At 42.2% G+C, this 27,594-nt stretch overlaps 2 protein-coding genes across 3 annotated transcripts in view; one reads left to right on the top strand and one right to left on the bottom strand.

Annotated features, from left to right (window-relative positions):
• Positions 1-27,594, bottom strand: part of LOC128727486 (CUGBP Elav-like family member 4) — a 301,981-nt gene that overhangs the window by 261,013 nt on the left and 13,374 nt on the right. The window lies entirely within an intron of this gene.
• Positions 9,082-10,875, top strand: LOC128727485 (uncharacterized). Of its 2 annotated transcripts, XM_053821403.1 has the most exons (6): positions 9,124-9,181; positions 9,364-9,366; positions 9,455-9,625; positions 9,709-9,990; positions 10,061-10,317; positions 10,377-10,875. In XM_053821403.1, the coding sequence occupies exons 1-6, from the start codon at positions 9,124-9,126 to the stop codon at positions 10,800-10,802; spliced, it is 1,197 nt and encodes a 398-aa protein (XP_053677378.1). In that variant the 3' UTR covers positions 10,803-10,875. The 2 variants fall into 2 exon arrangements, with proteins under 2 accessions (XP_053677377.1, XP_053677378.1); XM_053821402.1 differs by lacking the exon at positions 9,364-9,366 and having other exon boundaries at positions 9,082-9,181.

Genomic DNA, 27,594 nt, shown 5'->3' with positions numbered 1-27,594 from the left:
GTAAATTGCTAAATCTGAACAATTGCATCCATCAATGGTTTCTGCTCAACCGATCATCAACCCCGAAGTGCGCTTTTTTTTTCTTCTTTTGCTTCTGCCACATTACATTTAGCGTGCCTTTCGAACGGCTGATTCGGCTGTGATCCAATTTCCTGCTCCTATTTTCTTTTCATTTATTGTTTTGTTCTTTTGCCTTGTGCCAAAAGTTTCACTCCTTGCCCAGAGTCAACCGAAAGTGAATCGGATTATCTGTCAGGAAGCAGGCCAGATCCCTCTGGGGAAATTTCGGTTCCCTCGGTGGACACAGGCACTCGCATTAGTTCATTTGAAGCTTCCTTCTGGTGTACACACACACATACACCCACACACGTGTTCACACCCGGTTCCTGTAGGCTAGACAACTAAATTATTCCCTCACACCTCACACGCGGCACGTATGCCGGCATACATCGTCCCGCTGGCTCTTGCTTTTGGGGAAACAAAACGATCCCGGGTCGGGCCGGGAGCATCGTTTATGCAAGACGCAGGTTCGAATGAAAAAGCGAGCTTTATAGAGGCCAAACAAGACATCCACTAGCGTGTGGGTGGGTTGGGGCGATTTTTGGCGAGCAGCAAAAACCCACCGCTACTTACTTGTTATATGTTCGTTATGAAAGCCCAGCGTTTGGTCGAGCTCAAATATTGACGAAGCATTATTTTCTTTTTTTCCCTTTTTTGTCTGAACACACTCTCTCTCTCTTTTTCTCTCTCGCATGCATTCCGGGTCCATATTTCCGTTCTTTTCGACTTTGACCATTCAGAAGGTATGCCGCTTTAAATCACTTCCTTTTGCTTGATTTTTTTGGCTGCTTTTGGTGAACCATTCACTCTCTCTGACCTGCAGCAAAGCTCCCCGATTTATTCTTCTCGATTCAAATTTCCTTTTTACGCTTCCTGCCCGAGTCCTGTTTCTGCTGGCATGCTTTTGTTTCAAATTTTCAAACACTATTTACCGGTTATGATGATGTTTTCCTTTCGCAGAACATTCGCCGTAGATGTTCCTGCTTTCAAACCCCCTTTAGTAAAAACAGCGCGAAAGAAGGCTTGCGCCAGGTGCACGCCAGGTTAGCCACAGGTTAGCATTTCACTTGCTCGTAGTTGCGGTTTAGCAGCGCACGAACAGAGGGAACTTCCAGTTCACCTGTCTCGTAAGTAGAAGGGGCGTTCGACAAACGAACTAACAAAAACAACCCCGCGAAACAAATCCAAACCATGGCCAGTACAAAAGCGTGCTTGTTTCGCGTTCGACACTCATATTGTCTTTTTTTTTTCTCTCTCGTTCGTCCTACAGGAAGACTTCCTTCGCATAATGCTGTGTGCCTGTGCTCGTGTTTGGCGTATAATATCGCAAACCTAATTGAAAGATAAGAAACAATTTTCCCCGTCAAGCGCGCGGGAGCACGCGAAACTGAAGTCTATTTGCAAATTTATGTCCGCCATTCAGCGTTCCGTTCCGTGGTTTTCTTTCCTCCCGATTGACTTGAGCGCTTTTCACTCGAACGTTGATAGATCCTTCCGTCGGTGATCGAAACGGGTCGGTGTTTTGATTTTCCCTACGTCCACTTGGCCGGCATCCGGTTCAATCGGACGACGACGACGCTGCCCGGGGTCGGTTTGATTTATCGACGGAATTTATCCAATTTTATGAATACTTCCTTAAATCTCGATAATCGACCCCAGGCTTTTTTTGGGGATTCTCGGGCTTTACTCACCCTATTTTGGGTGGAACGTGCTCCACGAGAACTGGGGCACGCAAAAAAAGGACCTTCTCCCTGCCGATTGCCGATGGGTCCTGGGAAGGGTTTTGGCGAAAACCCTTTCGGGGATGTGGATCGGATTTATTTGCGCCCCAAACAACACCGCTCACGCCAAATGCGCCCTTCGGGACGCACTTAACGGCAAATGGTCAGCGCCCTGAAGCGGGACGCCTTAATTTCCAATTCGTTGATTTATAGTTCACGCTGAATGGTTCCTACAGGTTATAAATAATCTTTAATTTAGCCTAAAACGGACGACGATAAATCAAACTCCCGGCACTCCTGGCCTGAAACGGTTGAGCTTGGGTTTCCATCGCTTCTCCAGTCATCCAGTTCTCGAGTAACGCGTGCAGGTGTAGCTCCGGGGGGGCGAAACAATGGCCGACAATGGGCCGTAAAGACCTCCTCCCAAAGTGTGTGTGTGTGTGTGTGCTTTGCATGTGCTTTTCCCGGCACCCCGAATCGGGGACAATCAAACAAACATGCTCGAGAAATAAAAACACTCTCACAACCTCGGACGCTCAACCAACATTTGGTGCCATTAAGGACGAGGGTGGCATGTACGCCGCCCGGAAACCGATGGGCGTGGGCGTGTGCGTGTAAAAAAGGGCCGCTTCTTCAGGTCGGGGAACTGGGAAGCCCAGCCACTGCCGGCAGACATAAACAATGACTGACCATAAGGCATAATGCCAGACAAATGACTCCATCAACCATCCGAACGACGCACTTTTTACCGATTACGGGATCTGCCAATGTTTGGGATTGCCGGAAATCGATGGCCACACGCAATCCCTTGTAACGTCCCATTGGTTGTTGGTGGGAAAAGCACCCCCAAAAGGAAGACAGAACGATCGCCAAGCGAATCGGAGGTTTTGGTGCCTTCGAGGTTCTCGAGCATAGAGAGCTTTCGTAAAACTGCCCACATCGCTTGGCCACGAACAATCGATACAATCGAAGATATTTCTGGGAGAAAGCACCCGAATGGACTTCTCGGGCTTTTGTTTTTTTTTTTGTGCCTTCATTGGGTGTGTGGGTGACGTGCGTGTGCGTGTGTGTGTTTTCTCCCTCCATTCCATCGCTTCTGCATTGCCCCGGAAAGGATGTCAGCAATAATCAAAGTGAAGGAAAACATCACTCGTTTCGCGCATTTGAGACGACTCGTCAGCACGGGAGGGCTCGTTTGTGGTTTTGGCTTTTGTTTGTGCCCTTCCGACGATTCACCTGCGCTAATGGGCCACCCACCGAATCGGGGGCGCATTTTGGGGAATTATTTTCGAGCAAGTTTCGAGCCGCTCTTGCGGTTAAGTAGTGCTCATTAATTTAGCAGTGTGTCCTGCGGGCAATTTTGTTGCCCTTTCATCGCTACGCCGAACGCGGTGAAACAATAGAACCTGGGAGCTCAGCTATTCACGCTGTATTGTGTAACATGACGGGGTTATTGTTCGAAGAGGTTTTCAAAATGTCTGAAACATTGCTGTACGGACAACCATTCACTATAGCTTCTGGCCAGTGAGTTGTATTTTTTTCGGGCATTTTTCGAAGCAATTTGTGTAGAAAAATGGATCACAATTTGGGCTCCAGTTAATAAATTAAAAAAATTATTTATTAGTTTATTTTTTACACTCCTGTTAGTCAGGACCAAGATCTGCATGATATCGCATCTGAAGAATATCTACCGTTTGATGAAAATATCCCGCGTGTCCAGGACGTGATTTTCAAAAGGCTACCCTTTGCTGAAACCTCTTGACAGCTACGTAAACGATTTCGTTTAGCGTCCAGCGTTCTTACTTGAGTTACATCTCACAGAACCATAACAAAAACTAACCGAGACAGCCCGGGATAAGGCTTTCAGCGGCTGTTGGCAGGAAACGCCTTTCAGTTCACAAATAATTATACAAATTTAAATACTGCCAGGCTGTCGTTAAATAAATAACAATATTCATTTCTCTATGGCTTTAGCTGTAAAAGCCCTTTCCTATGAATATCATTTTTGAGTTGGAGATTTTTTTGATTAGTTTACAATAAACGAACGAAAAATACATTTCCTGCACTAGATTGGAACACCTTAAAAAACCCTTCTTCAAACATGGCAGTGTTATTACACGCTTTCAGCTTCTTGAGCAATACTCAACTCCATCTTACCCGCCACTCACGTGGTGAAAATTGGCTTAAACCCCCCTGATTCAATCCACAATCCGACAGCTTCGTCGTCCGTGCGCAGTAGCGCAGGGTCAGTCGAATGTCACGCCAACGTTTATATTGCCACTTCTAGCACTCACGGCGCCCGCGTTTGGGTTGGCACGGTTTCAACCGCGAATTTTCACCCGTCGCCACTGATTGACTGACGTTGAACGGTGTTGTCCACCGAAAAATCTTCCCTTTTCATCGCATGCATGGCATGCTGCGAAAAAAAGAAGCAGAAGAAAAAGAAACCAAGAAGCCCTTCAGCCAAAACGCAGCAGGCCACGAAGGCGTCATTCATTCGCCCTCGTTACGCGCCCATCAAGTTGAGTGAAAATCTCCCGTCCCGGAAAAGTTTATTCAATAAAAGAGGAAAATATTGCATTTCATTCAAATCAGGTCACGGCGCATATCTCATCGCACGAGCGGTTGATGGGCGGCGCGTCCTGGCGACGATGATGATGATTTTATTACACCCAGAAATAGGTGCCCCTTCTCGTCGTGGGCCGCCATTTTTTTCGCTGTTGTTGTTGCTGCTACACTCCCAAGTGCTGTGACGAGATGTGGCCTATGATGTGCCTAATATAAGCACTTGGCACATCCCCGAGATCTGGCCCCCTCTTTGCGCTCGACACGTCAGCAAGGCCGACGTTGATGTCACACATTCAATCTGCTGCGCTCAGACTTCGCCATCATCGCCGGTGCCCGGGAATTGACAATCTATATATCGAAGTTCGTGAAGTATGTGTGGCAACGGTATCGGCACACGGATCACGGTGGTCCCTTTTTCCCCGTTGCATCACGAGGAAACGTTGAAGGGCTTTTTGCTCGCGCTCACCCTCAGCATTCGTAACGTCTTCGCTTGGTGCCCGCTTTGGTACACGTTCCGGAAGGGACGCTAACCACCACCGCTAAACATCCCGAGCAGCACGGCGCAGCATGTATGGCCCCATTCTCGTGGGAAGATTATTTACTCCGCAAATACTTTTATCATGCATAAACATTTTATGAATACCAATCAGATATTTACTTTGGCTTTTCCTTGGCATCGTTCTCGGGTGTGCGCGCACACTCACGCACACCTTCTCTCTCTTTCTCGCTTTCTCTCACTCTCTCTCTCGCTTAGCAACACCACAAATGCACATCCGCGGGCACCACGAGAAGGTGGTTTTCATGGCTTTCCTTTACACGGGCACCTCGGGAAGCCTTGGCCCGAAGTTTCGATTACCACGAAATTTTCTCCACTCGAGCCCCCGGCCGACTTAGCGGCTCAACGCGTCGTGACACGGGCCTGATGAAAGTCTTTGCATCTTCGCCACCGACCGAAGCCCAGTCCGCCGTAAAAGCCACCTCCTCGGGGCTGGCGTCGACAGCACACACGCACCACGGTTGGCCATTGGCGCTGGTTTGGATGGGCTGGTAGAACGAGGGCATAAAGCAAGCTTAGGCATGCTGGCGATGTAAATGGTCTTATCGGAGGATCTGCCTAAATGCGAAACAAAAGAATGTGAAATTTATGTGCTCCACGGGCTGCACCGACGCCCACCTCAAGCACACACACCCACACACACACGTGTGGTGGGAAAACACAATCGATTTTGGCCCGAGTTTAGACCGGCGACAGGAGGCTTAGGTTAGAGAGCGATGGAAATTGCTCGGACAGTGGTGTGGCGTACAATCGGAAAATCGTTTGCCACGCGTACGCATGTGTACGTGTGCGTGGGATAGGGGTTTATTGATACGTTTTATTTTCCATTTGTGATAAATAGGCCCGAGCGAATGCGGTATCGTAAATGAAGCAGATGAACTTTGCGCTCGCGGCCAAAGAAAGTGGCAGTGTTTCGTTCTCTTTCGCTTGCAGTGAGTTTAAACTGTGTGAATTTATCAACTGTTTACTTCCTTCGCGGATGTGCACGACACGGGCTGTGAGCAATGATGGGTCATTAAGCCAAGGCTGTTAATCTGCTTTGGGTATGGGCACTTCCGGGAGCAAGGAAATTGTAATTTAGTGTCATTTAAAAGGCACATGCAGTATGAAAAGTTTGACGAAAAACACCATGAAAATAAGTCTGGAACCCATTCCTTAATGCAGAACCAAGATATGCTCCATTTTACCATCAACCTGTAGTAGTTAACGTTTTTATCTAAGACTGCTAAAAAAATGTACCCTTTTTTGCAAGCTTCATCAGATCTGCGCAAAGTCGTTGATTTACACCTTGCGTGGAAAGCGTTGTTTTAGGAAATACCACAGAATGTCACAATTCAAGTGTTTCTTGCGCATATGTCATAGTCACGGTTGCACCGGCTCTAATTCTTCACGTTCTACGTTTATGATGAATTTAAATTTTGGGAATAATTGCTGTTCTAGATATTAAAAAAATGCATTTTAAAATCAAGCGTTTATGTCGTCACCCAAATATGGGTTACATGGCATTCTGGAAAATTTACCGTCACCCACTTTTTGGGCGACATGGCACTAAAGGTGTTAAAAACGAAGTATAAGCGGTAGTAGCGAGAAAAACAGCGATCGCTCGAAAAATATAATCCTCTACGCAATAGCATTTAATCGCACTTGGGATCATCCATGGGTTTGAGTAAATGTAGAACATTCCGTTATTGATGCGATATTTTTTTGTCTCTGCAAAACATCGAACGAATGAAGAACATTTTTGATGAACATTAAACCACAATACGAAGAGTCGCCATACTTGAGGGCCATTCTTTAACGGTGTTTTTTTTTCTCCTTTCTTTCTTCTCCCAAAGTTCGTATAAGTTTCCCGAGTCTTTCAGAAAACTATGGCACGCTCCAAACCTCGAAACCTTGGAACGTTCGCCTTTGCTAAGGGAGAATATAACACATTTCCTTGGCTCCGGTGCCGCGGCAACGGCAAAACGCACGTCTCCGCTCCGTCTGTTTGTAGATAAAAAGACACAGCCCGCGTGCTTGCGTGTTACATCGAGGGAGTCGTGAGTGAGTTTTCAGGGCGCTCGTTGTTGCGCCAGAACCAGCCATCAAACAGAAAACTTCCTGCCTTTCCTGCAGCGGCGTGTCTCCAGCATCCAGCACCATAACGCCCCAACTCGCAAAGATCTTTATTCTCATTCTTCCCATTTTCGTATGTTTTATGTCAACAAAGTACCGAAATTCCGAAAACGATATTCCTTCCGCTCACCTCCACCTCCTCACACGCCCTATCAGCCGGTGACTCCCCCGGGCCACGTGTGGCGAGGAAAAATGGGGCCCGGAACTTTTGTGCCGAAGCGGGGGCAAGTGAAAATTCTAAAATAATTTTACGAGCCCATAAAACACGGCAGTATTTCAAAATACGGACCAATATTTGGAGGTCTCGCCCATCCTGCCATTCCTTTCTCGACGCGGTCGAAAGGAACAGAAACCAAACCGCGGAAACGCAAGAAACGCCAGTGCGCAAAGGAACACGAAGTATTAAAAAGTTATATGCCGCACATTTCAGGACCTCTCGCTCGTCCGGCGCTCGCTGCTCGCTGCTCGCTGTCTCTCCTCCGGCTAATATCAATTTCAAATATTACTTCATGCCTTCGTACGTACGGCGTTCCGCCTTGGGTCGGCGAATGGCGTCCCATCGACGTCGAATCGTCCTGGTCAGTCGTCCGTTGTCCGACGGAGTTGCGGAATTTTCCATGCTTTCCCTCGGCTGGGAAAATCGTTCCAACCGAGCAGCTGGGCGGACGCTTCACTTACACCAGCACACGCGCCGGTTATGTGGGGGAAAACGGGAAATCAATCTCACCGCCAGTAGTGTTAGTGTTAGAGTAACGCCACGCGCAAAAAAAAACTCACAAGAAGGTCGATCAACTGGCGGTGGGAACCTGGCGAATGATATTGAACCGTTTTGCGAACGGGGGAAAATTCGCTTCCCTTGCACGGAACCGGACGTTGTGTAAATAGAGGCGGGAATGTAAAAGATTTTGCCGTCGGAATCGCACCGAACGGTTTGCAATAAAACTTTCAAGCTGGCTGGGTTTGGTTCGCAAATGCAGAGACGAACGAAAGAAGGAGCAAACATTTCGACGAACCATTGATGGGAATAGGTTTCCGTGTTTCTTCGTGATGGTGGCGGGACATTTCTAGGGGTTCTTTTCGCTCGCAGTATCGCTCACCGGCAGGAATGGAAGATGGAAAATTATTCCATCAACATTTGTTTGAGCTTGGTTCATTTGGTTCACGCTGGCCGCAATATTATTGATACGCTAAAACTTTATCAGAGGTGATAAAAAAGGTGAGGAACAAAACAAAAACAATAAAAAATATTTATTAAATTCCATTCCATCGTGGTAGAGGGTAGATGGGCTCCATGTATTGTGCGGCTAACAAAAGTTCTCGTATGTTGTTTGAAAAAAAATATGATTAATTATCTCAAGTGGAAACAAAAATTGAATTTTTCTGATCATTTATTCGCTATATTGAATAATTAACGTCATCGTTTATAAATTTTTAATCTTGTTTCTACATCATCTTTTGTATTGATAAATATTTGGAAAGCTTGTGGCGTTTGTAATGGATTGTAAAGCTTTTAGCATTTTTTTAAATACAAAAAAAGTTTAAATACTACCATTATACTACCTGCAAACGTAATTGGTGTTCTAGTTACACCACGATTGCAGATTTATTGCCGCCCTTTCATGACCCAAAGAGCAACACGTAGTGACGCTTAAAAACTGCATACGAACTGCATTTTTCAAGGTTACCCTCGTGCCTATGTAGGGGAAACCAGCATCGAAGCTTGTTTTTTTTGTAGTTACAACATCCGCGCTAAACTGTCGAGGTGTTGCAGCGCCCGCACGCGCGAACAAAAACATTCCCGTGCCATAAACGTGATGATTATTTGCTGAGACATCCGCGCTGCGACCGGTTGATGGCTTTGTTGACGCCAAAATGTGACACAATCACCATTCAACTCCAAGCGTTCCCACTGTTCGCTGTACTGTGACTCATTGCAGCGTTTGCGTTGGCCATTGGCTGAATCAACACAGAACTGCTCTGGTGGTGTATGAGTACGAAGTATCATAAGCGGACACACTTCCCTGACCGCTGTCGACCCTCTTCGACCAGTTGGTTAGTAGAACTGCATCCGATCAGACCAAACCAGTGAGGCTCGTGAGTGAAATGTTCTACGCTGTCGTAGTGATAACGTTATCGGCGCTTTCACACAGCGTCTCTGCCGGTAAGCATACCATTACAAGCGCGACTCACAGCGAATGCTATTAGACACTAGCGCTCGTGCCAGAACCAATGGCCACGGAATCGCGCCTAATTTATTTTAATTTAGACGCCTGGCAGATTACTCAGCAGGGCAAAATTATTAATCAATTTAGCCTCCACGAGCGAAGGCATCCGGTAGTTAAGCTGGTCCCCGGGCGTACCGATGTTAACAGGCGTGCTTACAAGCGCCGGGAAACATTCCCGCTCACTAACCGATTGGTGCTCCATTTCGCAGGATGTCGGGTGTACTTGAACGGGAATCTAACACAGAATCATCCGCCGCTTTTCCTGCACCGAACAGGCAACCAATTCGAGCTGTTACAGCCCACGGGATCGTACTTTGAGTGGAAACGCGGAGAAACAACCGTCGTCGGGTGTTCGACGACGAAAAATGTCCTCACGGAGAGTAAGCGCATTCGGAGGTTCTGCAGAGATTTCGCAAACTCCCGTTAAACATTGCATCCTTTTTGGGGGCGGTGGGTTTTCCAGCTGGCACTGGCGTAGCGCAATTGACGTGCATCGACGGACAACAGTTTCGAACAGCAAGCTCCTCTGGGTCTGTAGATTTTGGCGCCTTTAGCTGTCGCTCGACCGTGTCCGGTGTGATAAGAGCACAAGAAAAACCGTGTGCAGATGGAATCGGTAGCTGGTACGATGCGGGTTTCGAGGTCAACGGGGTGCCTTTTGTGAAGTACTTCCAGGTTTGCTACAATCTCGCAACCTCAACGCCGATCTACAGTGAACATCAACTGCTGGGAGCAAGCTTGAGTCGTAAGTAAAGATCTCAAGCGAGGAGTTTGGAAGTGCTGGAATACATGCGATGCGTTTTGTACAATTATAGACGCGCAGATAAACAATGTCCGGCCGTCATTCAAACTCGGCGTACTGACACCCACAGTCCGGTTGACGTCTGTGTACACCCAAAGAGAACAGCTGGAACGGTTTACGACGTTGCTTGGATCTTCAAAGGAAGCAAGCAAGTACATCGATTCGGGATCCTTCCTGGCTAAAGGCCACCTAACACCCGACGCTGACGCAATCCTCAACAACTGGGCAGCTGCGACGTACTTCTTTTTGAATGCCGCCCCCGAGTGGCAGGTAGGTGCTTATATGCTTAAGTAACATCTCAGATAGTAAAGTGTTGCTCCCAATTACAGATTGTCAACGGTGGCAATTGGAAGCGTGTCGAGAACGCGGTCCGTAAAGTGGCCACTCAACTGAACGACACGCTACAGGTGTACACGGGAGTGTACGACGTTCTCCGATTGCCCGATATTGAGGGAAGCTCTGTTCCAATAACTTTGGGAGGTGATGGCTCAGTTGCGGTCCCAAAATGGCTGTGGAAGGTTGCGGTACATCAACCGACCAATGCAGCTATTGCTTTTATTACGCTGAACAATCCATTCGCCACTAACGAGGAGCGATTGTGCGAAGACATTTGTGCACGGCATGGATGGCATCAGAAGGAGTTTTTAGAGTTGCGAAAGGGATTAACCTACTGCTGTGCTGTGTCGGATGCACAGAACGCAATCAAGCATATACCCAAATCAATTCGAAGTAAAGCTGTGCTAAAGTTGCAGTGATTTGTAATCTTCCCAACGTAACAATTATTCCAGTACAAATGTTTGTTTTTTAGTAGGGTTAATAAGTGTGGGTTTTTTTACTGAACCAATAAAGAAATGTATGAACAGAGATAATAGATGTTATCGAATAAAATTATCGGAGCCCTGCAGAAACAATAAAATAAAATCATCACGAAAGTTTTGTAATTTGTATTTTTGCGTCAGTTATTGTTTGCAGGGCCTCGATAGCCAAAGCGTTAGCATACAGCACAAACGCACGATAGTATTGGATTCGAATCTCTTCTTAGCCTCCGCTGTTCGCAAGACTGACTATCCAGCTACGAGAAATTCCAAGTCATAGAAGGCCTTGGCTAGGTGTAGCAAGGTAGGCCTAGACTATACACCGGTTTGTCAAGCCAATTAAGAAGAAGAAGAAGGTCTGTACCATTGAAAAAACTATAAACGTATTCGTTCCACCAAAGTTTTATCAAACATAAACGCAGTAAACCACACTTTTATGTTTCTTATCCCTTCCTCGTTTATTTCCTTCATAAAATATGCTCTCCTTACATTCGCTTTTTTTACACACATGATTTCGCACCGTTTTAAGCGTGCATAAAAGCAATTTTTCTTCGCCACTTCCTTGTGCAATATTGTTTGATTGGCGTTCTTGTTTAAGTCGGCCACCCATATTATAATTTGCTTGCGTAATACGCCTTCTGCTGATAGTTGCAGGGAAAAATTTGTCCTGCGTAGAGGTAGTGTATATAGTAAGTAGATTGTTAGAGCGAGAGATGGGAATACGAGCAAGGTGTGAATAAGAATTGATAGTACAGATAATGCAGGGGCATGAATGCACGAATGCGTGAAGTGATAATGCTGGGTCTTTGCATTTACAAAGCTAATGAACCAACAACTCCAAAGAACTCGTTTGTATTGCAAAAGTGCGGCAAATGTATGCGTGCGTGTTGAGCATGATCGTAACTTGGGTTGGAACAGATCGACGATTGCAAATTCAGTCATTCAAACCAGCTAGCACCAAGCACATCACAAGCAATCGACACGGAGATGATCCCTACCTTCTTAAACTTCTTACTGTTTCCAGGAACAGGCATATTGTCAAGTACGTATGTTTTCAGATGTGTTGAGCTATTGTGTAGATTTTCTGGTGTTGAAGAATATCGTATGATAGTGATTTTGTTTCTCATTAAACAGCATGTGAATTACGATTGGATCGAGACTTCGCGCATAGCAATCCTCCTCTAATTTTAACTTCAAATGGTAATCAATTACTGCACCCAGCAGGACCAGCTTATACATGGAACAACGGAGAACAAGTCATGATTGCATGTTCGGGTGCAAGAAATGTTATTTCAAACAGTAAGTTTTTAAGCGCTGCAACCTGTGTGGCATTGTGATATAATTGATAAAAAAACCCTTAACCTAATCAGCTGGAACAAGCTTCGCTCGCATGACATGCCTCGGTGGAAAACAATTCAGATTACCTGGCTCTTCTCAAGGCGTAGATTTTAGTAGGATCAGTTGTCGCTCAACCGCCTCCAGTGCCATAAGAGCCAACGGTTATTCTTGTGCCGGTGGCATCGGTCATCTCTATGATATTGGATTTATGGTCACCAGTCTGGCCTTCATCCGGTATTTTCAAGTGTGTTTCAACCACGCTACAACTTCTGCCATCTACAGCCAACATCAGCTCCTTGGAAGGGTCACAAATCGTATGTCATGTTCTTTCGCAGAACTGCACATCGAGTACACCATTAATGCGCCGATTTGCTTTTGCAGACGTTAAATTAGGTGCTGGAAGAGCGACGTTTAAGTATGGAGATCTCCCAACATCTGTTGACATAAAAAATTCCTATTCTCAAAAGACTGAGCTAGAAAGGTTTACAGCACTTCTCGGATCATTTGGACAAGCGCAGAGATACATCACCTCGTACTATTTTCTATCCAAGGGCCATCTGACACCCGATCGTGACGGGATATGTGACAGTTGGGCAGATGCTACGTACTACTTCGCAAATGCAGTCCCCACGTGGCAGGTATGTTAAAAGTGTCAACAATAGACATCACCTTACGCAAGAGATGATTGTAGATGGAAAATATATTCTTCAACTGATTTATACATTTTGACGTCACAGAATATCAATACTGGAAACTGGAAACGAGTTGAGAATGCGGTTCGTAAATATGCTTCCTCGGTTCATGATACGATAGACGTTTACACCGGTGTGCACGGATATCTTTGGCTACCTCACATCAACCAATACTGGGTTCGGATGACATTAGCGCCTAATAATATGGTAGAGGTACCGAAGTGGATATGGAAGGCAGTTGTACATCGACCATCTAATTCTGGAATTGTCTTCATTACGTTGAACAATCCTCATTACGACGACGGGGAAAGGCTATGCTCAAACGTGTGCTCTCAATATGGATGGAATCAAGACACCTTTAATGTAGTATCGAAGGGTATAACATACTGCTGCACTCTTTCGACAGCGCGAAATGCGATCCCAACAATACCAACATCGATCACTGGCTACAATACGCTAAACTATCCTGACGAATCGATTGAGTTAGATTATGAGTTTTATTAGTTGTGCAATTTGTTTTCTGGTATATATTGTGTTCAATAAATTGTTTTGTTTATTCAAATGATTTCAATTCATCCGGAGTATGGAAGTACGATAAACGTGTTTTCGGAAGCTTTTTACGTGGAAATAATACGAATAAAACACTTAACGTACTAGTTCAATCAAACTTTCTTATTTGTGTTTCTTTACTTAAAGATTTTGCCCTGGTTTTATTCGTTTCTTTTCTAAGCACATGCCGTTCTAAGCGTGCATAAACGCTATTTCTCTGCGCCGCTTCCTTGCGTAATATTGTATGATTTGCTATTTTGTTTAACTCGGCCACCCAAATTATCATTTGCGTACGTGATACGCCTTCTGCTCATAGTTGCAAGTAGAAATGTAAGCAACTCGATTGATAGTGCTAGAGAAAGAGCTGAATCATGCAAAAGATGCGAATAAGAATAGATAGTACTGATAATGCTGGAGCATGAATGCATGAAGTGATAATGATGAGGCTTTGAATTAACAAAGTTTATGACCCAACAACTCCAAAGAACCAATACGAATGGTAACAGTGCGTTAAATGTATGCGTGCGTGTTGAGTATGTTCGTCACTTGGACTTGCGAAGATCAACCATTGCAAATTCAGTCATTCAAACCAGCTAGCACCAAGCACATCACAAGCGATCGACACGGAGATGTTTCATTCCTTCCTTAATTTCTTCCTACCTGCGATCATCGAGGCAAGTATTTCATCATCAGCTTCAAGTACGTATGTTTTCAGATGAATATTATGCTCCAAAAAAAATTGTACATTAACCTATATAGATCGTTTTCTGATGTTGAAGGACATACCATAGCAGTGATTTTCTTTTCATTAAACAGCATGTGAATTACGATTGGATCGAGACTTCGCGCATAATAATCCACCCCTAATTTTAACTCCAAACAGTTATCAATTACTGCACCCAGTAGGACCAGCTTATACATGGAACAACGGAGATCATGTTGTAATTGCATGCTCCGGTGCAAGGAATGTTATTTCAAACAGTAAGTTTTTCAAACTGTGTGGTAATGTGATATAATTAATACAACATTTTTTATCCTAATAAGCTGGAACAAGCTTCACTCGCATGACATGCCTCGGTGGAAAACAATTCAGATTACCTGGTTCATCGGAAAGCGTAGATTTTAGTAGGATCAGTTGTCGCTCAATCGCTTCCAGTGCCATAAGAGCTAACGGTTATTCTTGTGCCGGTGGCATCGGTCATCTCTATGATATAGGTTTTATGGTCAGCGATCTGCCCTTCATTCGGTATTTTCAAGTGTGTTTCAACCATGCTACAACATCTGCCATCTACAGCCAACATCAGCTCCTGGGGAAAGTTACAGATCGTATGTCGTGTTCTCTCGATGTAATGTACATAGTGTACGCCATTAACTCATCAATTTGCTTTTGCAGACGTTAAATTAGGCGCTGGAAGAGCGACGTTCAAGTATGGAGATCTCCCAACGTCAGTGGATATAAAAAATTCCTACACTCAAAGAGAACAAGGAATGAGGTTTACTACTCTTCTCGGATCATCCGGACAAGCACAGAGATACATCAACTCGTACTACTTTCTAGCCAAGGGCCATCTGACACCCGATCGTGACGGGATTTGTGACAGTTGGGCAGATGCTACGTACTACTACGCAAATGCGGTCCCCATGTGGCAGGTATGTTAAAGTGACAACGACAGATATCAGCGAACACAAGAGATACTTCTGAATACAATGTCTTTTTTTCTATTGATTTATACATCTTCCATCCACAGAATATCAATAATGGAAACTGGAAACGAGTCGAAAATGCAGTTCGTAAATATGCTTCCTCGGTTCATGATACGATAGACGTTTACACCGGAGTGCACGGATATCTTTGGCTGCCTCACATCAACCAATACTGGGTTCGGATGACATTAGCGCCTAATAATATGGTAGAGGTACCGAAGTGGATATGGAAGGCAGTTGTACATCGACCATCTAATTCTGGTATTGTCTTTATTACGTTGAACAATCCACATTACGATGACGGGGAAAGGCTATGCTCAAACGTGTGCTCACAATATGGATGGAATCAAGACACGTTTAATGAAGTCTCGAAGGGTATTACATACTGCTGCACTCTTTCGACAGCGCGAAATGCGATCCCAACAATACCGACGTACTGAAATACTCACTTACTGAAATAACTGAAAATCAAGCCGGAATGTGGAAGTGTGATAAAGGTTGTTGGGCAACGCATCAACTACGTTGAAGCATTGTTTTAACGTTTTTTTTGCGTCAGTGTTTCGATCTATATCAATAAATCTGGAAACCTAATGGTAGCAGATAAAATAAGTTTCAAATTAGGACATGACTATTTTTTGTTCTGCTGCTAATTGTTGCTTGTTGCTTGTTATGTTATAAAAAATTGCCGAGTCGCAAGAATCAATTCGTACACATCATGAAACAACAGTTTGTTTTAAGAAACATAGTGTTTCATATTTCTATAATAAATTTTATTTATAAAATGCTCAATATTTTGGGAATCTGTTTTAATTTGCGTCGCTGCAAGTAAAAATTCATATTTTAAAACATATTTCCTGTCTTACAACTTGCGTTACCATGTTTCGTTGCACATCATCCTTTAAATTTTTCATTTTTTTTGTATTTTAAACAAGGAATTGGATTAAAGTCTTTGTCTTCGGGCAAGTTTTTAATAAATTGTTTATCATAATAATTCTTAAGTTTGCTTTCTAATTCCAATTTTGTTTTATTTTGAGCAAATTTTGTGTAGAAATTTCAGTTTTTTCAGCTTCAGCTTTCAACATGAGCAACTGATGAGAACCAACACTTTCCTTCCCTTTTAGAGGTAGTATTCTTCATTTTCTTTTCCTTTTGATGAGATGTATTCCTCATTTTTATTTCCATTGTATTCTATTGATCATGTAACATTAGTCTTCGGCTTTATATTACACTCATTGCTGTGAAATTTCAACAATTACTTGCGTAAAAGAGGAAAATTTGTAATTTATTATCACGATAAATAAAACATTCGTCTGGTTCATTTAGGTTTGGGATTGATATGATTTTCACAAGACCTGAGTATAATGTTTTTGAGTTCAAATATTAAAATTGTAATTTTTTCGTAATGCCAACTTGCATTTTTATTTTCAAAAACACACAGTAGTAAAGTATATGAATCGACCAATGCTACTATTCATCTTACAACACTGAACGAACGAACACTGAAAAGGAATAATTTTCCTCTGTGCTGTCTCGGATGCGCAAAACGCAATCAAGTAAATACTAAAATCAATCAGAAACAACCGTGTTCTTGAGTTGCAGTGATTCGTAATATTCCAAACGGAATAGTTATTCAAGTATAATAAAAATTATGGAAGAAAATTCTGAACTTCTTTGGGTAGTCGTCTTCCAAGGCGTTGTAAAACAACAAATAACATTTAGAATTTTCGTTTTTTCGTTTAAAATCCGTAAAAAAACAATGCTGTAGACTGATTTAAAAGCAGAGCTTTAGATTTGGTCTAATATACTAGCTCACAACTCTACGGTAGATACTATAGACACTATTTTTACAAAAGATACACTTTTTATTATAGATTAAAATGCTCTACACTACTCTGAAAACCAGGTCCGCCAAGCATTCGACAATCAAATAAACAGTCATTAACGAAATACGAGAAAGATGCGTATTAGAATTGATAATTGATAATGCTGCGGCTTTGCAGCGATGCATGAACCAGAAACCAACAAGCTTCCAAAGCTCGCAACCGAATTGTAACAATGTTTTAAATGTATGGGTGCGTGTTGAGGTAATATTCGTCACTTAGGTTGGAACAGATCGACCATCGCAAATTCAGTCATTCGAACCAGCTAGCATCAAGCACATCACAAGCGACCGGCAACGATATGGCCTTTCATGTTGGGGTTGCGATTCTTTTATCAAGTAAGTATGTTTTGAGATGAACATTATGCTCTTAGCTGAACGTTAGCTTACTTACTTATCGGTCACTACAACCGTTTAGCAGTCTTGGCCTGCTCCAAGAGAAACCGGAACCGTTCGCGGTCGAGCGCCGTCGTTTGCCAATCACTAATCCCGGCCTTTTTGGCGGACGCATCGTTTTGGAGCAAATAGTATTATACTGATATTGTTTTTATTATTTGCAGCATGTGGACTACGTTTGGATCGCGACTTCGCGCATAACAATCCTCCCCTAATTTTAACTCCAGACGGTAACGAATTACTGCATCCAACGGGACCGAATTATTTATTGCAATTTAGAGAACAAATCATGATTGCATGTTCGGGTGCAAGGAATGTTATCTCAAACAGTAAGTCTTCAAGTACTTCAAACTATGTGACAATGTGATATAATCAATACAACAATTTTTTATCCTAATAAGCTGGAACAAGCTCCGCTCGCATGACATGCCTTGGTGAGAACCGATTGAAATTTTCTGGCTCCTCGGAAACCGTAGAATTTAGTCAGATCAGCTGTCGCTCAACTGCTACAAGTGCCATTAGAGCCAACGGTTATTCTTGCGCCGGTGGCATCGGTCGTCTCTATGATATTGGATTTATGGTCAGTGGTCTGCCTTTTATTCGGTATTTTCAAGTGTGTTTCAACCATGCTACAACATCTGCCATCTACAGTCAACATCAGCTCCTTGGAAGGGTCACAAATCGTATGTCATGTTCTTTCGCAGAACTGTACATCGAGTACATCACTAATACGCCGATTTGCTTTTACAGACGTTAAATTAGGCGCTGGAAGAGCGACGTTCAAGTATGGAGATCTACAAACATCTGTTGATATTAAAAATGCTTACACTCAAAAGAGTCAGCTAGAAAGGTTTACAACTTTTCTCGGATCAACCACACAAGCGCAGTGGCACCTCGATTCGTACTACTTTCTAGCCAAGGGCCATCTGACACCCGATCGTGACGGGATTTGTGACAGTTGGGCAGATGCTACGTACTACTTCGCAAATGCGGTCCCCATGTGGCAGGTATGTTAAAGTGTCAACGACAGATATCAGCGAACACAAGAGATACTTCTGGATACAATGTCTTTTTTTCTATTGATTTATACATCTTCCATCCACAGAATATCAATAATGGAAACTGGAAACGAGTTGAGAACGCGGTTCGTAAATATGCTTCCTCGGTTCATGATACGGTAGACGTATACACTGGAGTGCACGGACAACTTCGATTACCTAACATCAACCAATACTGGGTTCGAATGACATTAGCACCCAATAATATGGTAGAGATACCGAAGTGGATATGGAAAGTAGTTGTACATCGACCATCTAATTCTGGTATTGTCTTCATTACGTTGAACAATCCACATTACGAGGACAATGAAAGACTATGCCCGAACGTGTGCTCACAATATGGATGGAATCAAGAAACATTTAATATAATATCGAGGGGTATAACATACTGCTGCACTCTTGCGACAGCGCGAAATGCGATCCCAACCATACCGACATCAATTACTGGCTATAATACGCTGTACTATCCTGTCGAATCGGTTGAGGTAGATGATGATGATTTTTATTAGGTTTGTTTGTTTTGTTGGTATATAAGGCCCGGTAAATTAAAACGTTCAAACTAATGATTTTAATTCAATCTTGACTTTAAATCAATTGTTCATGTATATAGGGATTATGCGCCCTTATTGCATTTAATAGAACTAAGCATTTTTTCGAGGGTTTTCTCTTTGCTGGGATGGTTCGATCTTGGTCAGTAAATTTAAAAATCAAATGGAATTCAATGGAAGGTGTTTGAAATTGTTTCTGATGTTTCTGATTATGTTGTAAAATATGATACATTTTATTGTAACTAGTTTCTCTTTTAATCAACAAGCTGTTTGTGGAAATTATCGCTGAAAAGCACATAACTTGTTATAAAACGCTACCATTTCATGTTTTCGGATCCAAAAAGTAACTGTGGGAGCAAGTCTCGTTGTTCTCAGCTCCATATTTTTTCAAAGTTCTTTGTCTTTAATCAATCATAACTCTAACTCATAAGAATTGCTCTTTTATCTATACTACTTTGACTATTCAGCTCATAAATATTGCTTCAAACTTTAAATTTTTTCAATTTTACCGAAAAGTAAATTGTTGAATGTCAATTTGATTTTGTTTCAACTTAAGAGCAGCAGCTACCGTTGAGAATGTTCAGCATATTTTTATCACCTTAGAGAGATAGCATTCAATCGGTGTCAGCCGCTTGACCTCAAGGATGCGACGATTCTTCACGCCACTGCACCATTTCTTAAATCTCTGACATAAATAAGGAAATTTGAGTTAATATAAGAAAGAGTTGTTTTTATGCTCCATGAAGTTTGAGCATGACACAAAGTGGCGTTTAAAATCATTAACCGAATTTACTTCTGAGGCTGCTTGTTTTTATGTACAGTACATAAGTGATTCTTCAAAGCTTGTATCAGATTGACAGGAATTTATTCTTATTTTTTTTAATTCGATACCAATGGTTCTTAAATTTATTGCTGAAAAATATCATTTTAATGTAAATTGAGTATAGTACTTTTAAAGCATCCTTTCTAGTGGCTTCTGTTGCTTCAAGCATTCACTTTTTATGCTGCTAATACTATCCCATCGTTGGATTTTTTATATTTTCAAAGTTCACTTACACAAATTACAGTTTGATCAGTAGCTGATTTGCCCGATTACATTCAAGTCGTTCTCATTCGAATGTTTTCGGGTGTTGCGTTTACCTACATTGAATGCGTTATTGAGAGCTACATTTTACCTCGAAAGATTTAAAATTTTCGAATCATTTGTAGAATTTGCAGGTTAGCATTTCTGAAAATATTTTCTGTTTTATTACTTACAGTGATGTGTTTATTTTTTGCTTAGGATTTTAAAACTACATCAGTTTATTTTTTTTTCGATTTCATTAATTCACTTACTTCACACTCTACCTTCTTACTTGACTTTCTTTCTCTCTCTTCTTTTTTTGTGCCATACGCCATCCACACTATCAAATCGAACCCTGTCAGCTTTGCAGCAGAGAACGTGTAAATTTTCTTTTTCAATTCATTCCATTTGTATTTTAAACCGACTTTTGCATGATTTGAAAAGCATGTATTAGAACCTACATTTGCACTCCATCTGGGAAGTTGAATCTGCTTCCCTTATTGCACAGAGCATGAATAAGCGTAGGTTCAAAAAGTTTGTCGAATATATACACACACTCAGTTTTTTGCAGATAACAACACGTGTGGACACCACGACAGTAATGGTTTGCAAAATGCTGACTCAGTCTATTTCTAACGTTTCTACGGATCAGTACATGCTGTGTTCATCCGCGAATAAAATGTTGCTCCCTGTGGTATTGATAACAATATTAGTGCTCTTAGAAAGAATAAAAGGGGGTAAATTTGACTACTAGAAAATCTTTATTTTTCAATTTGTTATATTGATTAGTTTGATGCTTCATTTAGCTCGCCATTTTGTATAATATTTGGGACTAAGATCAAGCTGTACGTATAATAGAAAACTAACACCATTTTGTGCTCGTTGATTTTTATTTGCTGGAAGCAAAAGTCATATTTGGATGCTTAGGTTAATTCTTTTAGTGCAATGCATCATACCCATTAATTCATTACCCTTTTTTGTTCTACTACCCTGTTTCTTCATCTTATTGATCTCTAACGTTAAGTCTAACGTTTACAAAGAAACTGTACTTTGCACGAAACGAGATTGTTTTACGAATGAAGAAAAGCTGACGCTAGCATACTGGCATATCTTGTACTCAGTGTTTCGATTTTGTTTGCTGCAGTTACCATTCATCTCTTAATTACCCTCTTAAACGCATGACTCACCTTTTAAGCCGGATATATTTCACGAGAGCTAACTTTACTAATAATGATCTTTTATCCACTCTGTTCCAAAAAATTGTTCCATTAAGTAATACTGATCCGGTTGAGAGCATCAAGCTAGTGCAATATATCAATGCAAAAGCTTTTATAACGTATTTCAATATTAGCGATCGATGTTACATTTCGATTAAATTTTGCAGAATGCCAGGTAGGGTTGTACCAACATCTTACGCAAAGTAACCTTCCTTTGCTTCTGAGGCAATCCATCGATCGATACGAGCTACTTCATCCATCAGGCCCAATTCTGACGTTGAACCGCGGAGATATACTCACCGTTGGTTGCTCATCCGCTAGAAACTTTCTCACAATTAGTATGTGCCAGCAAACATTGAAAGTGTTACACAATCCAGCATAAGAAAATCTTGTGTCTCTTTTAGCTAGAACAAGCCTCACTCATTTGATGTGTTTTAATGATCAGCAATTTATGTACTATAATGGTTTGATGCCATCAACTATCAATATTGGAGATATTGCTTGTCATAAGACTATACGAAGTGTACTAAAAGATGAGTGCCAACCATGCGCCAGTAGAGCTGGTGCGCTATTTGACATCGGCTTTGAGGTAAATGGGGAGCCGTTCATCACACTATTTAAGGTCTGCTACAACATACGCACAGAATCTGCTATCTACAGCCAGCACCAGCTGCTTGGAAGAGTTACGCTGCGTAAGTTATAATAGCCTGATTTAAGAAAAATCCTGCAAACCAAGCTTTGAACTACTGTTTGTGTTTGCAGATGTTCAGCTTGGTGAGGGAAGTGGGACCTTTAAATATGGTGGACTGCCAAGAACGGTTAATATAAAAGATGCTTATACCCAGATCTCTCAACTGCAACGATTCGGAGCGCAACTCAGATCAATAGATCTCGCCAGACGGTATATATATGCGAATTCATTTCTGGCTAGAGGCCATCTTACGCCGGATAGAGACGGAATCTTTGACAGCTGGGCAGATGCTACGTACTACTACGCTAATGTAGTTCCCATGTGGCAGGTAGGGTTTCTACATGGCTAAGAAATACCAGCGATATGATGCAATCCTGATTGCTACACTATATTTTGAAGGATCATTCTGAGTGTAAAATGTTTTAACTTCTTCAGATTATCAACAACGGCAACTGGAAACGTGTGGAGAACGCTGCTAGAAGATATGCCGCTATGCTGCACCAAACGGTAGAAGTATACACCGGAGTGCATGACATTCTACAACTGCAGGATATTAGTGGATTGTGGGTACGAATGAGCCTCGCAGACAACGACAAGGTGGAAATACCTAAATGGATATGGAAAGTGGTATTTCATCGAGAGAGCAGTGCGGGGATTGTATTCATCACTTTGAACAATCCACACTTTGACACCGGCGAGCGGTTATGTGTTGACATTTGCGCACATTACGGCTGGGATCAAGCTTCGTTCGGTGATGAAGACAAGGGTATTACATACTGTTGTAACATAGCAAACGCACAACATGCGATACCATCGATACCACGTTCCATTGGAAGCTTCTTTATTTTGGATTCCAGACGAAGTGTTAATAGATTATTGTTCTTTTGATTGATGTGAAAGAATACCTCTGGATCAGTTTGAATAATCGTTGGAACATAGCTAAGGCTGTTGCTGTAATTGATGTTGAAGCTTCACCATCATTAAACACTGATAATCCTCTTGGGGTTATCTCCTATTGGTCAAGCGTTTAATGAAACCAGTCAAAGATCATTACAAATTGAGATTTTGATAAGAAAAAACACACTGGAAGCGAAATTTTTAATGCAAACTGGTTTTACCGGTTATTATGTCTGCGTCTCAGACGAGCAATTTTGGCCTAGATGTGCAAAAAATGGCATGAAAAAAATCGATTGTGTTTGTAAACAATGTCTGATCTTGAGAAGCAGACGATAAGGGACTGCTCGGACTGATATAAATGCCTACGTAATCACGTACGTAGCAAAGTAATTTATAAAAAAAAATTACTCGTTCATTTCAAATACGTGTCATGAAACCTTTCCGATTATCATGAATTCTCTACAATTTAATTGTTGATAGCTAATTTTCTCGTAAATACCCGTTTAAAAACAGTATCAGGCATGCCAAGCGTGGCAACGAGAAATAGTATTCAATTAGTAAAGCCACCGAGATGGAGGAAATTTTTCTTTCAAAGGCAAAAACTCGCGAAAGTGAAAAACGGTTCTGTGTGCGATGAGAGAACCGAGAAAAATGTTGAATGAATGAACTTCCGAATAAGGGCAATTGATCGCCATTTCCGAATGTAAAAATAGTAGCAAAAGAGATCGAGAAACCAGTTGAAAATACCGCTCAAAATCATTCAACTAACGCACCAGGAATGCTTTGAAATGATAAAAAATACCGTTCAAAATCACAAATCACAGTAGTGAGAAAAACCATTGGTTAAAACGGAATTCAATGCAAAAAAACTCACGTGTAGCGGCTTTTCTCATGAACAGGTATCGAAAAGAGTGAGATTTGAGGAGGAAAGAAATGCGTTCAAAACATTCTCTCACGGCAATGAGAAAATGCACTACAGAAAACGTCCATCGACATATGAAAAATATGTTTTGGCAATAGCGAAACCATCGAATGCAAGAGAACATTTGACAAGGATAGTGATGATCATCTAATGCCCGGGAGAGGAAGATCGAGTAGAAGACCTATACATGGCGGCGATAAAAAGTATCGAATGTGCCCAAAGGCTGTAAAAAGCTGCGTTAATAAGCTTTACTTGTAACAACAAGAAGCAGCCATCTAATGAGGGAGATTTTGCAATGGTGTGAATGCATCTCAGATCAAGCACATAAAGAACAACAAGCAATACCAAGGGAAAAAAAGAGTCAAAATCTTCTCTCGTGTGATTTTTTCTCAAACGAATGAAATACGATTTATCACCATTGCCTGCTTCGTTCACTAAATATCAGTTTCGACGCTACAGCATGGCATTTTTTGGAAAGACTACTCTGAGACTGGTGTATTTTACCATTCTCGGGGACTGAAAACTGGCACAGCACCGATGAAGCGATAGAAAGTGTTAAGGAATGGAATTCGGTCCAACATCTGTTTTTCACGACAAACCAGCCGAAAGCCATTATGAATTCTAGTCTTCGACAGGAACACGTCAATCGTTCAATCTCCAATAATTGGGTGAAAGTCAGATCTGCGGGTTTACCTAGAGATCATTCACTATGACCACCTGTGACGAAGGTGATCACGTGACTCAAACTAAACCATAGCGATCTCCAGAAAGGTTCCAGTGGGGGACTAAACCATTCATTAGGGATCTTTGAATAGGGATCTTTGAGACTCGTAACCGGAGCAAAATTAAGCACGCACCCGCATGCAGCTGTCGGTAAGTCATCTAAATGAGGGTGAAGAATTGCAAACTGCCGAGGATGCGGCAGACTCGATGGTTTCAGGAAAAGGAGCGTCTTCTTAAAATGCCGCTGGAGTGATGTCCTAGCTTTTGAGCTTTTTAAGATGAAGCTTGAGAGGCTTACCGTCAACAAGGCACCAACTAATCGTGAAGGAAGAATAGAAACAACCACCCGTTGGTATGGAGGCTAGCCATCAATGACAAAACGGGCGAGAGACTTGTCTCTGAGAACTATCTTTCCACCATAATGCTGAATGTTGTCTAAAAGGCTCTAAAAAAGCTACTAAAAGCATCAAGAACTGATGATCAATGCGACATAGTATTTTATAGAACAGAATGGCCAGGATAAGAAGCACGATATCAATCAACGCAATAAACTCGAGGTGATCCTAGAATGAGACAAGCCTACAGAAGACAAAATCTCGCTCGCGGTAGCAGACCTTTTGGCGGGGAAAATCTCATTCAATAGCATTTATCGCGGCCCAAGTTGATTCACACAGGTTGCTTGTTTGATCTTCTTTCCTTAATTTCGTAAACTTTCTCGCATTCACGATGACCAAAACCGGATGGGCTAGCTTTCCTCCTTAGGCACACTCTTTTTTTGCTCTTAGAAAATGATCTCGCATCCACGAGGATCTTGCTGGTCAAGCTTTCTTTCGTTCAGTAGCTAGCGTCTCTAAGACTCTTGTTCAATGTAGTAAATTCATTCGCAATCACGAATGGTAGTGAAATGGGCGTTTTATGCCACTCATTCGCACGGTCAAAAGCTTGTTTTGCTTTTTCCTTCCGTTTACTATTTCTCGCGAGCCAATTTCTCGCGCCTGAGATTTATGGTGCCGGGTGGAAGAGCTTTCACCTGGGAGCTTTTTCACTTCCCTTCACTTAGTACATTTCCAGCGTCCACGTGAAATGCTGCCAGGAAAGCGAACTTTCGTAGGAAAATCAATAAATTTCTAGCACTTGCAGGTGAAGGTGCTGAATGACTGGTGCACAACAGATTTTCCGGCCCTCACTTCACACCTCCAGTATGACGATTTCTCACATCCACGAGACATATAGATGGGAAGGAAAGTTTTCACAGGAAAGAGTTTCCCAGTCAATTCCTTCCCATAGCTTGGTATTTTTATCGCGTTTATCAGAAAAGCTTTCAGGCAGGGAATCTTCCTCTAAGAAGCTAACTTTTCCTCGTTTTAGAAACACAATGCAAGAGACTGCATCTCAAAATAAATAATTTCCTATCAGAATGAGGTGGATTTGCATCCAAAGTTACTGAAAGCTGCGTGAATGTTTCGTCATTATTAAAAGCTTATCAGTTTCGTTAAGAGAGCACATGAAAAAGCGTTAGATAAGCTAATCTTTCAAAAGTACCAATAAAAGGCTATTGAAAATAGTTCAAAGAATATGTCAAATTAAAACTCCATTATTACTTCTCACCGGCAGCATCCACCGACAGTTCCACAGTGCCAGCCAGTTGTTTTGTGAGAAATACAAATTATAGCAGCTTCATCATTTTGCGTTCTCCTAACGGATTTCCTCGACGCTCTCAATGCAATCTACATCTCATTTTCTGCCCTTTCTCGTACCTTATCGTCACAGCAAACCATCACAGATCCCTGCCGGACATTAAGGGCACGGTCGTTCCGTCGGACTCTCCTGATATTACATCAAACAGCGCCCTCTCCCCACCTCCGAAAGGGTCGTAAAACGGGTACCTATTCATAATATCACTTCAATACTGGAAATTCAAAATCAGACAACAGACACAAAATTTACATCCAAATTAGCTGGGACCACCCCCGCCAGAGTTGGGATAAAGTTTACGCAAGCGAAAATAAAATATGCGTCAAGGTTTGTATTTTTATTTTCAAACGTGTTTTGCCGCTTTTTTATTATTATTCTCGTTTGCTTCGTGGGCTGCCGCCTGTACTGCTTTCGGATTTCCAAAAGCCTTTAGCCGGTGGCAGCTTCCCAGCAATCGTGTTCCTATTTTTGCTGTCCTGCCCAGCTGCTCCTAGCTTTTATCGCACTGACGTGAAAGCCTGCTTTCAGCAGTTACTGCAGCAGGCAGTTCTCTCGATTTGATAAGGAACTCTGCCATGTTGGACAGCTAGCAGCTTTTCCGAGCGAACCGATGACGGAGTTCGCATTGGAATGCAAAGTGCTTTGCGAGGATGGTAGCGAAAGAAAAGCAAAACCCTTCGCATTCTGCCGGCAATTCTATGCCGTCGAACGAAAGGTCTGTAGCCTATCTTTAGCAAACCGCAAGCATTGTAAAATCTCTTGCTGCTTTTATTCTACTGTTTGATTTTCAATTCTGCAGTATTTTATAAACATCTCCGTGGATTTGAAAATCAGATCCAGGGTCAGCTATTCAGCTTCAGATTCTGATGGAAAAAGTACCTTTGCAAGTGAACGAAAATGTGTATGTTTCCGCATGCGAACGTTGTCAATTCTCTGATCTTGAAGTCTTTTTTTAATCTCGCTCCCTAGTCATTGACAGATATTCTTGGTTTTATAAAACAAAGTTCTTTTTTGACATAGTTCCAAATACAAGTACTTCCTACCATACATTAGTGCAATGCGTTTCATGCATTGATTATTTTAGACAGCGTACTCATCTATCACAAAACCACGAGACAGTTTCTTTGCAAGACAGATACTTCAAGTTAGTGATTCGTTTGCAAAAATACATGATGCTGCTTGGTTTTACAGCAAGAAGTGACGTAAATGTTGTACAGGGTGTAATAAATCCAATGATTGACAAATGTTTATGTACGATGTACGATCTGTAACATGTCCATTGTCATGTCCTTTAAATCATTCGAATCCTTTGTGATCACACTTTACCTTTAGAATGAAAGCGCTGCCAAAAACGACGCTC

The sequence above is a fragment of the Anopheles nili genome, chromosome 3 (assembly GCF_943737925.1).
Source record: "Anopheles nili chromosome 3, idAnoNiliSN_F5_01, whole genome shotgun sequence".
Lineage (NCBI taxonomy): Eukaryota > Metazoa > Arthropoda > Insecta > Diptera > Culicidae > Anopheles > Anopheles nili.
The sequence above is the reverse complement of the archived record's forward strand: the minus strand, read 5'-3'. Positions and strand labels throughout refer to the sequence as shown.